This window comes from Taudactylus pleione, unplaced genomic scaffold, assembly GCF_031769625.1.
Source record: "Taudactylus pleione unplaced genomic scaffold, aTauple2 ptg000472l, whole genome shotgun sequence".
NCBI classification, from domain to species: Eukaryota; Metazoa; Chordata; class Amphibia; order Anura; family Myobatrachidae; genus Taudactylus; species Taudactylus pleione.
The window spans coordinates 983,392-998,948 of NW_028284874.1; the positions used below are offsets into that span (position 1 = coordinate 983,392).

A 15,557-nucleotide genomic window follows, 5' to 3' on the forward strand; every position below is an offset into this window, starting at 1 on the left:
GATATACAGGTGTCACATATCACATTACTCAACGCAGTCTCCCATATACAGAGTCAGGAGCACACAGATATACAGGTGTCACATATCACATTACTCAGCGCAGTCTCCCATATACAGACTCACGAGCGCACAGATATACAGGTGTCACATATCACATTACTCAGCGCAGTATCCAATATACAGACTCAGGAGCGCACAGATATACAGGTGTCACATATCACATTACTCAGCGCAGTCTCCCATATACAGAGTCAGGAGCGCACAGATATACAGGTGTCACATATCGCATTACTCAGCGCAGTCTCCCATATACAGACTCAGGAGCACACAGATATACAGGTGTCACATATCGCATTACTCAGCGCAGTCTCCCATATACAGACTCAGGAGCACACAGATATACAGGTGTCACATATCACATTACTCAGCGCAGTCTCCCATATACAGAATCAGGAGCACACAGATATACAGGTGTCACGTATCACATTACTCAGCGCAGTCTCCCATATACAGACTCAGGAGCACACAGATATACAGGTATCACATATCACATTGATCAGCGCAGTCTCCCATATACAGACTCAGGGGCACACAGATATACAGGTGTCACATATCACATTGCTGAGCACAGTCTCCCATATACAGACTCAGGAGCACACAGATATACAGTTATCAAATATCACATTACTCAGCACAGTCTCCCATATACAGACTCAGGAGCACACAGATACACAGGTGTCACATATCCCATTACTCAACGCAGTGTCCCATATACAGACTCAGGAGCACACAGATATACAGGTGTCTCATATCACATTAATCAGCACAGTCTCCAATATACAGACTCAGGAGCGCACAGATATACAGGTGTCACATATCACATTACTCAGCGCAGTCTCCCATATACAGAGTCAGGAGCGCACAGATATACAGGTGTCACATATCGCATTACTCAGCGCAGTCTCCCATATACAGACTCAGGAGCACACAGATATACAGGTGTCACATATCGCATTACTCAGCGCAGTCTCCCATATACAGACTCAGGAGCACACAGATATACAGGTGTCACATATCACATTACTCAGCGCAGTCTCCCATATACAGAATCAGGAGCACACAGATATACAGGTATCACATATCACATTGATCAGCGCAGTCTCCCATATACAGACTCAGGGGCACACAGATATACAGGTGTCACATATCACATTGCTGAGCACAGTCTCCCATATACAGACTCAGGAGCACACAGATATACAGTTATCAAATATCACATTACTCAGCACAGTCTCCCATATACAGACTCAGGAGCACACAGATACACAGGTGTCACATATCCCATTACTCAACGCAGTGTCCCATATACAGACTCAGGAGTACACAGATATACAGGTGTCTCATATCACATTAATCAGCACAGTCTCCAATATACAGACTCCGGAGCACACAGATATACAAGTGTCACATATCACATTACTCAGCACAGTCTCCCATATACAGACTCAGGAGCACACAGACAATCAGGTGTCACATATCACATTAATCAGCACAGTCTCCCATATACAGACTCAGGAGCACACAGATATACAGGTGTCACATATCACATTACTCAGCACAGTCTCCCATATACAGACTCAGGAGCACACAGTTATACAGGTGTCACATATCACATTACTCAGCACAACCTCCCATATACAGACTCAGGAGCACACAGATATACAGGTATCAAATATCACATTACTCAGCGCTGTCTCCCATATACAGAGTCAGGAGCACACAGTTATACAGGTGTCACATATCACATTACTCAGCACAACCTCCCATATACAGACTCAGGAGCACACAGATATACAGGTGTCACATATCACATTACTCAGCGCAGTCTCCAATATACAGACTCAGGAGCGCACAGATATACAGGTGTCACATATCACATTACTCAGCGCAGTCTCCCATATACAGAGTCAGGAGCGCACAGATATACAGGTGTCACATATCGCATTACTCAGCGCAGTCTCCCATATACAGACTCAGGAGCACACAGATATACAGGTGTCACATATCGCATTACTCAGCGCAGTCTCCCATATACAGACTCAGGAGCACACAGATATACAGGTGTCACATATCACATTACTCAGCGCAGTCTCCCATATACAGAATCAGGAGCACACAGATATACAGGTGTCACATATCACATTACTCAGCGCAGTCTCCCATATACAGACTCAGGAGCACACAGATATACAGGTATCACATATCACATTGATCAGCGCAGTCTCCCATATACAGACTCAGGGGCACACAGATATACACGTGTCACATATCACATTGCTGAGCACAGTCTCCCATATACAGACTCAGGAGCACACAGACATACAGTTATCAAATATCACATTACTCAGCACAGTCTCCCATATACAGACTCAGGAGCACACAGATACACAGGTGTCACATATCCCATTACTCAACGCAGTTTCCCATATACAGACTCAGGAGCACACAGATATACAGGTGTCTCATATCACATTAATCAGCACAGTCTCCAATATACAGACTCAGGAGCGCACAGATATACAGGTGTCACATATCACATTACTCAGCGCAGTCTCCCATATACAGAGTCAGGAGCGCACAGATATACAGGTGTCACATATCGCATTACTCAGCGCAGTCTCCCATATACAGACTCAGGAGCACACAGATATACAGGTGTCACATATCGCATTACTCAGCGCAGTCTCCCATACACAGACTCAGGAGCACACAGATATACAGGTGTCACATATCACATTACTCAGCGCAGTCTCCCATATACAGAATCAGGAGCACACAGATATACAGGTGTCACATATCACATTACTCAGCGCAGTCTCCCATATACAGACTCAGGAGCACACAGATATACAGGTATCACATATCACATTGATCAGCGCAGTCTCCCATATACAGACTCAGGGGCACACAGATATACAGGTGTCACATATCACATTGCTGAGCACAGTCTCCCATATACAGACTCAGGAGCACACAGATATACAGTTATCAAATATCACATTACTCAGCACAGTCTCCCATATACAGACTCAGGAGCACACAGATACACAGGTGTCACATATCCCATTACTCAACGCAGTATCCCATATACAGACTCAGGAGCACACAGATATACAGGTGTCTCATATCACATTAATCAGCACAGTCTCCAATATACAGACTCCGGAGCACACAGATATACAAGTGTCACATATCACATTACTCAGCACAGTCTCCCATATACAGACTCAGGAGCACACAGATAATCAGGTGTCACATATCGCATTAATCAGCACAGTCTCCCATATACAGACTCAGGAGCACACAGATATACAGGTGTCACATATCACATTACTCAGCACAGTCTCCCATATACAGACTCAGGAGCACACAGTTATACAGGTGTCACATATCACATTACTCAGCACAACCTCCCATATACAGACTCAGGAGCACACAGATATACAGGTATCAAATATCACATTACTCAGCGCTGTCTCCCATATACAGAGTCAGGAGCACACAGTTATACAGGTGTCACATATCACATTACTCAGCACAACCTCCCATATACAGACTCAGGAGCACACAGATATACAGGTGTCACATAACATATCATATTACTCTGCATTCTCCCATATACAGACTCAGGAGCACACAGATATACAGGGGTCACATATCACATTACTCAGCGCAGTCTCCCTTATACAGACTCAGGAGCACACAGATATACAGGTGTCACATATCACATTATTCAGCACAATCTCCCATATACAGACTCAGGAGCACACAGGTATACAGGTGTCAAATATCACATTACTCAGCACAGTCTCCCATATACAGAGTCAGGAGCACACAGATATACAGGTGTCACATATCACATTACTCAACGCAGTCTCCCATATACAGAGTCAGGAGCACACAGATATACAGGTGTCACATATCACATTACTCAGCGTAGTCTCCCATATACAGAATCAGGAGCACACAGATATACAGGTGTCACATATCACATTACTCAGCGCATTCTCCCATATACAGACTCAGGAGCACACAGATATACAGGTATCACATATCACATTGATCAGCGCAGTCTCCCATATACAGACTCAGGGGCACACAGATATACAGGTGTCACATATCACATTGCTGAGCACAGTCTCCCATATACAGACTCAGGAGCACACAGATATACAGGTATCAAATATCACATTACTCAGCACAGTCTCCCATATACAGACTCAGGAGCACAAAGATATACAGGTGTCACATATCCCATTACTCAACGCAGTGTCCCATATACAGACTCAGGAGCACACAGATATACAAGTGTCACATATCACATTACTCAGCACAGTCTCCCATATACAGACTCAGGAGCACACAGATAATCAGGTGTCACATATCACATTAATCAGCACAGTCTCCCAAATACAGACTCAGGAGCACACAGATATACAGGTGTCACATATCACATTACTCAGAACAGTCTCCCATATACAGACTCAGGAGCACACAGATATACAGGTGTCACACATCACATTACTCAGCGCAGTCTCCCATATACAGACTCAGGGACACACAGATATACAGGTATCAAATATCACATTACTCAGCGCAGTCTCCCATATACAGAGTCAGGAGCACACAGATATACAGGTGTCACATCACATATCATATTACTCTGCATTCTCCCATATACAGACTCAGGAGCACACAGATATACAGGGGTCACATATCATAATACTCAGCACAGTCTCCCTTATACAGACTCAGGAGCACACAGATATACAGGTGTCACATGTCACATTACTCAGCGCAGTCTCCCATATACAGACTCAGGAGCACACAGATATACAGGTGTCACATATCACATTACTCAGCGCAGTCTCCCATAAACAGACTCAGGAGCACACAGATATACAGGTGTCACATATCACATTACTCAGCGCAGTCTCCCATAAACAGACTCAGGAGCACACAGATATACAGGTGTCACATATCACATTATTCAGCACAGTCTCCCATATACAGACTCAGGAGCACACAGATATACAGGTGTCACATATCACATTATTCAGCATAGTCTCCCATATACAGACTCAGGAGCACACAGATATACAGGTGTCACATATCACATTATTCAGCATAGTCTCCCATATACAGACTCAGGAGCACACAGATATACAGGTGTCACAAATCACATTACTCAGCGCATTCTACCATATACAGACTCAGGAGCACACAGATATACAAGTGTCACATATCACATTACTCAGCGCAGTCTCCCATATACAGACTCAGGAGCACACGGATATGCAGGTGTCATATATCACATTACTCAGCACAGTCTCCCATATACAGACTCAGGAGCACACAGATATACAGGTGTTACATATCACATTACTCAGCGCAGTCTCCCATATGCAGACTCAGGAGCACACAGATATACAGGTGTCACATATCACATTAATCAGCACAGTCTCCCATATAGAGACTCAGGAGCACACAGATATACAGGTGTCACATATCACATTATTCAGCACAGTCTCCCATATACAGACTCAGGAGCACACAGATAATCAGGTGTCACATATCACATTAATCAGCACAGTCTCCCATATACAGACTCAGGGGCACACAGATATACAGGTGTCACATATCACATTGCTGAGCACAGTCTCCCATATACAGACTCAGGAGCACACAGATATACAGTTATCAAATATCACATTACTCAGCACAGTCTCCCATATACAGACTCAGGAGCACACAGATACACAGGTGTCACATATCCCATTACTCAACGCAGTGTCCCATATACAGACTCAGGAGCACACAGATATACAGGTGTCTCATATCACATTAATCAGCACAGTCTCCAATATACAGACTCAGGAGCGCACAGATATACAGGTGTCACATATCACATTACTCAGCGCAGTCTCCCATATACAGAGTCAGGAGCGCACAGATATACAGGTGTCACATATCGCATTACTCAGCGCAGTCTCCCATATACAGACTCAGGAGCACACAGATATACAGGTGTCACATATCGCATTACTCAGCGCAGTCTCCCATATACAGACTCAGGAGCACACAGATATACAGGTGTCACATATCACATTACTCAGCGCAGTCTCCCATATACAGAATCAGGAGCACAGAGACATACAGGTGTCACATATCACATTACTCAGCGCAGTCTCCCATATACAGACTCAGGAGCACACAGATATACAGGTATCACATATCACATTGATCAGCGCAGTCTCCCATATACAGACTCAGGAGCACACAGATATACAGGTGTCACATATCGCATTACTCAGCGCAGTCTCCCATATACAGACTCAGGAGCACACAGATATACAGGTGTCACATATCACATTACTCAGCGCAGTCTCCCATATACAGAATCAGGAGCACACAGATATACAGGTGTCACATATCACATTACTCAGCGCAGTCTCCCATATACAGACTCAGGAGCACACAGATATACAGGTATCACATATCACATTGATCAGCGCAGTCTCCCATATACAGACTCAGGGGCACACAGATATACAGGTGTCACATATCACATTGCTGAGCACAATCTCCCATATACAGACTCAGGAGCACACAGATATACAGTTATCAAATATCACATTACTCAGCACAGTCTCCCATATACAGACTCAGGTGCACACAGATACACAGGTGTCACATATCCCATTACTCAACGCAGTGTCCCATATACAGACTCAGGAGCACACAGATATACAGGTGTCTCATATCACATTAATCAGCACAGTCTCTAATATACAGACTCAGGAGCGCACAGATATACAGGTGTCACATATCACATTACTCAGCGCAGTCTCCCATATACAGAGTCAGGAGCGCACAGATATACAGGTGTCACATATCGCATTACTCAGCGCAGTCTCCCATATACAGACTCAGGAGCACACAGATATACAGGTGTCACATATCGCATTACTCAGCGCAGTCTCCCATATACAGACTCAGGAGCACACAGATATACAGGTGTCACATATCACATTACTCAGCGCAGTCTCCCATATACAGAATCAGGAGCACACAGATATACAGGTGTCACATATCACATTACTCAGTGCAGTCTCCCATATACAGACTCAGGAGCACACAGATATACAGGTATCACATATCACATTGATCAGCGCAGTCTCCCATATACAGACTCAGGGGCACACAGATATACAGGTGTCACATATCACATTGCTGAGCACAGTCTCCCATATACAGACTCAGGAGCACACAGATATACAGTTATCAAATATCACATTACTCAGCACAGTCTCCCATATACAGACTCAGGAGCACACAGATACACAGGTGTCACATATCCCATTACTCAACGCAGTGTCCCATATACAGACTCAGGAGCACACAGATAATCAGGTGTCACATATCACATTAATCAGCACAGTCTCCCATATACAGACTCAGGAGCACACAGATAATCAGGTGTCACATATCACATTAATCAGCACAGTCTCCCATATACAGACTCAGGAGCACACAGATATACAGGTGTCACATATCACATTACTCAGCACAGTCTCCCATATACAGACTCAGGAGCACACAGTTATACAGGTGTCACATATCACATTACTCAGCACAACCTCCCATATACAGACTCAGGAGCACACAGATATACAGGTATCAAATATCACATTACTCTGCGCTGTCTCCCATATACAGAGTCAGGAGCACACAGTTATACAGGTGTCACATATCACATTACTCAGCACAAGCTCCCATATACAGACTCAGGAGCACACAGATATACAGGTATCACATAACATATCATATTACTCTGCATTCTCCCATATACAGACTCAGGAGCACACAGATATACAGGGGTCACATATCACATTACTCAGCGCAGTCTCCCTTATACAGTCTCAGGAGCACACAGATATACAGGTGTCACATATCACATTACTCAGCGCAGTCTCCCATATACAGACTCAGGAGCACACAGATATACAGGTGTCACATATCACATTACTCAGTGCAGTCTCTCATATACAGACTCAGGAGCACACAGATATACAGGTGTCACATATCACATTACTCAGCGCAGTCTCCCATATACAGACTCAGGAGCACACAGATATACAGGTGTCACATATCACATTACTCAGCGCAGTCTCCCATATACAGACTCAGGAGCACACAGATATACAGGTGTCACATATCACATTACTCAGCGCAGTCTCCCATATACAGACTCAGGAGCACACAGATATACAGGTGTCACATATCACATTACTCAGCGCAGTCTCCCATATACAGACTCAGGAGCACACAGATATACAGGTGTCACATATCACATTACTCAGCGCAGTCTCTCATATACAGACTCAGGAGCACACAGATATACAGGTGTCACATATCACATTACTCAGCGCAGTCTCCCATATACAGACTCAGGAGCACTAGATATACAGGTGTCACATATCACATTAGGCAGCGCAGTCTCCCATATACAGACTCAGGAGCACACAGATATACAGGTGTCACATATCACATTACTCAGCGCAGTCTCCTATATACAGACTCAGGAGCACACAGATATACAGGTGTCATATACCTGTATCACATTACTCAGCACAGTCTCCCATATACAGACTCAGGAGCACACAGATATACAGGTGTCACATATCACATTACTCAGCGCAGTCTCCCATATACAGAGTCCGGAGCACACAGAGATACAGGTGTCACATATCACATTACTAAGCGCAGTCTCCCATATACAGACGAAGGAGCACACAGATATACAGGTATCACATATCATATTACACAGCACAGTCTCAATATACAGACTCAGGAGCACACAGGTATACAGGTGTCACATATCACATTAATCCGCACAGTCTCCCATATACAGACTCCGGAGCACACAGATATACAGGTGTCACATATCATATTACTCAGCGCAGTCTCCCATATACAGACTCGGGAGCACACAGATATACAGGTGTCACATATCACATTACTCAGCACAGTCTCCCATATACAGACTCAGGAGCACACAGATATACAGGTGTCACATATCACATTACTCAGCGCAGTCTCCCATATACAGACTCAGGAGCACACAGATATACAGGTGTCACATATCACATTACTCAGCGCAGTCTCCCATAAACAGACTCAGGAGCACACAGATATACAGGTGTCACATATCACATTATTCAGCACAGTCTCCCATATACAGACTCAGGAGCACACAGATATACAGGTGTCACATATCACATTATTCAGCATAGTCTCCCATATACAGACTCAGGAGCACACAGATATACAGGTGTCACAAATCACATTACTCAGCGCATTCTACCATATACAGACTCAGGAGCACACAGATATACAAGTGTCACATATCACATTACTCAGCGCAGTCTCCCATATACAGACTCAGGAGCACACAGATATGCAGGTGTCATATATCACATTACTCAGCACAGTCTCCCATATACAGACTCAGGAGCACACAGATATACAGGTGTCACATATCACATTACTCAGCGCAGTCTCCCATATGCAGACTCAGGAGCACACAGATATACAGGTGTCACATATCACATTAATCAGCACAGTCTCCCATATACAGACTCAGGAGCACACAGATATACAGGTGTCACATATCACATTATTCAGCACAGTCTCCCATATACAGACTCAGGAGCACACAGATAATCAGGTGTCACATATCACATTAATCAGCACAGTCTCCCATATACAGACTCAGGAGCACACAGGTGTACAGGTGTCACATATCACATTACTCAGCACAGTCTCCCATATACAGACTCAGGAGCACACAGATATACAGGTGTCACATATCACATTACTCATCACAGTCTCCCATATACAGACTCAGGAGCACACAGATAATCAGGTGTCACATATCACATTACTCAGCACAGTCTCCCATATACAGACTCAGGAGCACACAGATATACAGGTGTCACATATCACATTACTCAGCGTAGTCTCCTAGATACAGACTCAGGAGCACACAGATATATAGGTGTCATATACCTGTATCACATTACTCCGCACAGTCTCCCATATACAGACTCAGGAGCACACAGATATACAGGTGTCACATATCCATTACTCAGCGCAGTCTCCCATATACAGACTCAGGAGCACACAGGTATACAGGTGTCACATATCACATTAATCAGCACAGTCTCCCATATACAGACTCCGGAGCACACAGATATACAGGTGTCACATATCACATTACTCAGCACAGTCTCCCATATACAGACTCAGGAGCACACAGATATACAGGTATCACATATCAGATTACTCAGCACAGTCTCCCATATACAGACTCAGGAGTACACAGATATACAAGTGTCACATATCACATTAATCAGTGCAGTCTGCTGGTGCGTCCTGGTCACATTGCATTGCGATGGTGGCGGCTCACTCATGCCAGGCAAGTCATGCTGCGTGGCGTATTGTTGCTAGATGTATGAGGACACATCCTGCTTCATTTATGGGACTTTGGATAACGACTGCTGATAAGGTCCTGAATATCTTCTATTTGTTATGTAGGCATCGAAACCTCCAGAACCGCGCCCGCCTGCCGCATACTCTCATTCTGTAAGGAAGGACGTCGCTGAGAGTGAACAGCGCAGGGACCAGTCTGTGTACGGAGAGGTGAGATACAGACCACTGTAACGTTTCCATGTATCACTCTGTGGTTACTAGAGGCAGAAAAATATACAGGCAGCCAGGGCCTGTAGAAGAGATGGGAATGGTGTACAGGAGTGTCGAGAGGGGTGTAGCAGGTACTGTAATGTCTCTGTGCCCAAAACTTGACACTAAACTTATCCCATCCTGACAGTGCGCTCATCTCCACCTGTGTACCTGTGCTACATAAGAGATCTGAGATAATAACCTTTAATCTTAACATGGATTCTATAAGTTACTTTGTAATGTATCCCCCTTGCACCCAAACCCTCCCAACCTGGGAACCTCCTCATAAATACTGTATAATTGTATATATACTGTACATTAATCATTGAAATACCTTAATTGACCTATTATGAACTCTTAGAAAATGTATAAGTGGTGTAGAACCTCCAGCACTTGTTTTTTCCTGAACTGTCAGCGAGAATTTAAATTCCACTCCAAACATTGGTGGACACGCCTCTGATGGAATTGCAACCCCCCAAAAATGCGTCAACTACAGAGACACCATGGGGTTCAGCCTATCAGGTGCGAGGTGTGCAAGTTGCCATTGCAATAGCGTAGAAACACTGGCTACAGCACCGCAAATTGCCGATCTCACCCTGGACTCGCAGATTTTTGTACGCGTGAACAAAACTCAGCGAGTCCGGAGGTACTATACATGCGACATACATCCGCACTTATTTGCACCACGAGAGGACTCGCAGTTAATAGGATCGATCCCTATATCCACTTTCTTTGTCGAGCAACACTCTAAAGGTGCGTACACACGGGACGATTCGGCTCCCAAAACGAAATCATCCCATGTGTCCCCGGCAGAGGTGTGCTCAGTCTTGTTAACGACACTGAGCATAAACACTGAACGAAATCAAGAACGATTTCGATTTTGTTCCGGGGCTACCTTCCATCATCCCCGAACATGTTCAACCTGACAATTTCGTCAGGTTGGACAGGAGGTTCGGGCGATGAACGGCAACTACAAACGGGAGTGCACACTGGTAGATTTCGTTCATCGTTTTGGGGCAGAAACAGGACGATTGAACGATAACCATTTAGTTAACGACCAATCGTTTAAAAAAATTGTCCCGCGTGTACGCACCTTAACTCTGCTCCGCTGAACGCACAATTCAATATTCACCTCTTCTACAAAATTCTACTCCATTAACAAGGTATGAATTTGGAGGAAACTACAGCATACTTGATTGTGAGATAATATCAGTTTCTTCTTTATACTACTTTGGATATACATTAGGATATTCTAAGCGTCTCAGGGCTTGCACAGTCCGGCGCTCGCTAGTACACAAGGGAAAGAAACAAGCATTTGCATATTACCGCTGCAGCGACTCCGCAAATATTTGCTGCTGCGCATAACACTTAACGTCCACCTTTGACTGAGGCCCTATGTTCCAAACCGAGAGCGACCTTTATTTAGTAATGTTTCTTACCATAATGTTTCTTACCATAATTGGTATGAAATACCGCCGGCCGCCTGGCCGGCGGTTCGATTCCCATCAGCGGCAGCCCGACAGGAGAAGAGTGCGATGCAGCGGAAGCCCGACAGCGCTGGAAATCCCGATCGTGGAGAGGTAAGTATTTACTAACCTAACCTAACCCCCCTAACCCTCCTTAGGGGTGCCTAACCCTAAATTCCACCCCAAGTGCCCAACCCTGATCCCCCCTCTAAGTGCCTAACCCTAACCACCCCCTTCCCCGCTGCCTAAACCTAAGTCCCCCGGGGGGGTGCCTAACCCTAAGTCCCCCCCGGGAGCCCTAAACTTAACCCTCCCCCCCCCGCGGCTGTCCGCTCGCGGCATCCGGCATCACTACGATCGTGATGCCGGGCGCCGGTCTCCCGGCGTCGGGGAAATGCGGGCGGGCATCTAGACGCCCGGCATTTCACCCTTGCTGGGATAAGACAGTCGGGAAGCCGGCTGCCGGTATATAGGCAGTCGGCTTCCCGATTGCCTCCCATAATGAGTGGTTGCCATCTCCAAAGAGGATGCGGTCAATATCCCAACCGCGGAGATTCTGGTGGTCAGAATGCCGGCGCCGGCATTGTGTCATATGAATCACTTCTGCGCATGCGTCTGTGTCACGCGACACATGCGTCCAGATTGCAGTATGGACAATTGGCATGTAACACTTGCAGATTTAAGAAAGTACAGCTAGTTTAGTATTTATTTTCCCTGCACCTTTCCCTAAACCAGAGATACCTTGAAGCCCCTGACACCGCCCCTTTCAGATGTATGGGACACCTAATATAGAGCCCAAGCCTCTATTTGTAGGGACAGTGAAACACTGCTCAAGTTTCAGGGGAAAGCTAAACTCCCCCCCCCCCTCCCGTTATGCCCCACTAAACATCAAAGGGATCCCTCTATAACCTGGCATAGGGAGCACTAATTGGCCCTGCTCTAGTGGGACTGAACTTTAGAGGAGACTAACGCTGGGGGAGGGTTACATTACAATAGACCAGGGGCTCTCACCGCAGGCTACTGCCACCTTGGATCTTTACCGTAGACTGGGATGCTGCACTCAGACACCAGAGTCCAGTACTGTATAGGGGGGAATTCCCTGTTCTCCGGGCTTCAGCGGGGGTAGAGGAGGCATCTACGGTCCTATGGCAGCGGCAGTCTTCTTTCCTGAGGCCAGAGACGGGGCTGTCTACCACACAAGTGGTCCAGTCGTCGGCGGGGTTCTTCTCTTCTGACCACAGCAGCGGGGTCCTCCGATCCTCTTCAGGGGCTGTTCTCTGTTTGCCTGCGGTGCTTCTCCTTTTTCTCCAATCAGCAGGGCAACACTCCCAGTGGTCCTGGCGACCAGACATCTAATGGCAGAATCCTCCGGTCCTCTCCTAAGGTCCTCTTCTCCTGGCGGGGTCTTCTGGTCTGCAGGCAGCTCCGATCCGGAGCATGGTGCCAGTGCAGTCCCTCAGCGGGGTCCTTCTCTTCTGGTCCGGCAGCGAAACGGTCCCCTGGCTCTAGCGGCAGTAGTAGTCCCTCTGTGTCCGGCAGGTGCAGGGTCCTCCTCTCCCCCGCATTAGTCTCCTGACATGGGGAAGAATGAGCTTTACATCCGCGATGCCATATATACCGGCCATTATCGGGTACATACCCACCATAATATCGCAGGTGTATGTACCTAGAATATCGCAAAGGACAGCTCTCCAGGGGCGGGATGTACTAACGGCAGAAATGCGGTAAAACACCCAAAATGCAGTTTTCAGGGGTTTTACTGCATTTCTCATATGTACTAAGCACTGGAATGCACCTCTTCATCCCGGTGGGTAACGCCATGTTTAGGCAAAAGTCTCTCCAGTGGTAAGTCCCTTGCTCAACCTGGCAGGTCAGGGATGCAGTAGCGGTGTGGGAGAGGGGTCTTCTCCCAAGCGCAGGTTCTTTCATGCCATGGGCATGTATATAAAGGCTGAGTCCTGCAAACAGGGACAGAAGCCTGTGTCTGATGGATCTCACGCACCTAGCACGGGGCTGGTACAAGTGCTAACACTAATGATGGTGGCGGCAGCCGCATTTCCTATATGGCTGGCATACTAATGGGCATTGGGTTTGTCATAGGGATTGTGTCTGTAACCAACTTTACAGTTTTTAGAACCTGTAAAATGACCTCTACATTTAGGGCCTGATTTAGTCAGACACATCTGTGGTCGTTTTTCCATATTTGCCATGGCTTCCTGCTTTCTACCTCATCTTAATGCCAGTATACACCTTATAGGCCTGATTCAGTCTTGCTCGTTACGCCAAAATGAGCACAGTTGCCCGATGTTTTAAGTACTGTGCATACGACCGAGTCACACTGCACATGCGTCCAGATTGTTACCGCGCCCAGACACAGAACGAATTTGGATGCAAGGAGTGTGGTTTTTACTTAGTGGGTGTTCCTGGAAGGTAACAGGGGGTGGCTAGTCAGATAAGGGCGTGTCACAGGCATGTCTTTTATGCAAAACGGCTCGCACAGTAGGCCGCTCACATACTCAGATGGAGAAAGTGCACCTGCCAAGGGGCATTTAAAGAGGCACCAAGATAGATTTCCACAGGCACAAGATGCGTCTGCACGTGACTCAGAATAAGGTCCTATGTATAATTCGTGGAAAAGTAATCAGTTACAGAAATCAGTGTATTTGCATTATCTAATTCTATATAAGTGTATATGTATATATACTGTATATGTATTGTTGTGAGAGGGGTTGTCTCACCTGGATTGCCCACATTCTGGTGGGATCAGCTCCTGTGCAGTTTGCAGCAGCAAGGGAGATTTGGAACTCTGGGTTTTCACAGTTGCACAGGCACACTCACCCTGGACTCACAGATTTTTGTACGCTGAGTGACAGAAAGGGTTTAAAACGCTCATACACCCAGTGTGCTCTGAGCACTGACGCCAGCCAGCGGTCACTTTAGTAGGCCAAAGTTTCTTTAGTGCCAGGGACTTAAGAGATTGGCTGTTCTAGAAGAGCATGGCAGATTGTGGCTGCAGGCTGGGAGTGCTAGGACTTTTACTTTCATCTGTTTATTTATGTCATGTTTCTAGAATGGGGGGGGGAAAGGGAAATTTGGGAAAAAGGATTCTGCACAAGAGAAAAAGTAGAATAGAAATATAGATAACCAACTATAGATACAAATTACTGGAGAAAAACCTCCTGTTGAATTGAGATTGTTGGTGGTGCTCCCAAAAGTCAATTATTATAAACAGAAAAAATGTCCCTACACAGGCAGGTCATCTATATAGCGTAGCCAAGACATGTTGTG

At 45.9% G+C, this 15,557-nt stretch overlaps 1 protein-coding gene across 2 annotated transcripts in view; it reads left to right on the forward strand.

The window, feature by feature from the left end:
• MAVS (mitochondrial antiviral signaling protein) overlaps positions 1-15,557 on the forward strand; it is an 88,953-nt gene that overhangs the window by 66,460 nt on the left and 6,936 nt on the right. For both annotated transcript variants that reach the window (XM_088448935.1, XM_088448936.1), the window contains one exon: positions 10,660-10,764. In XM_088448935.1, coding sequence (XP_088305061.1) covers positions 10,660-10,764 — 105 coding nt within the window. The remainder of the gene's footprint in view (positions 1-10,659; positions 10,765-15,557) is intronic.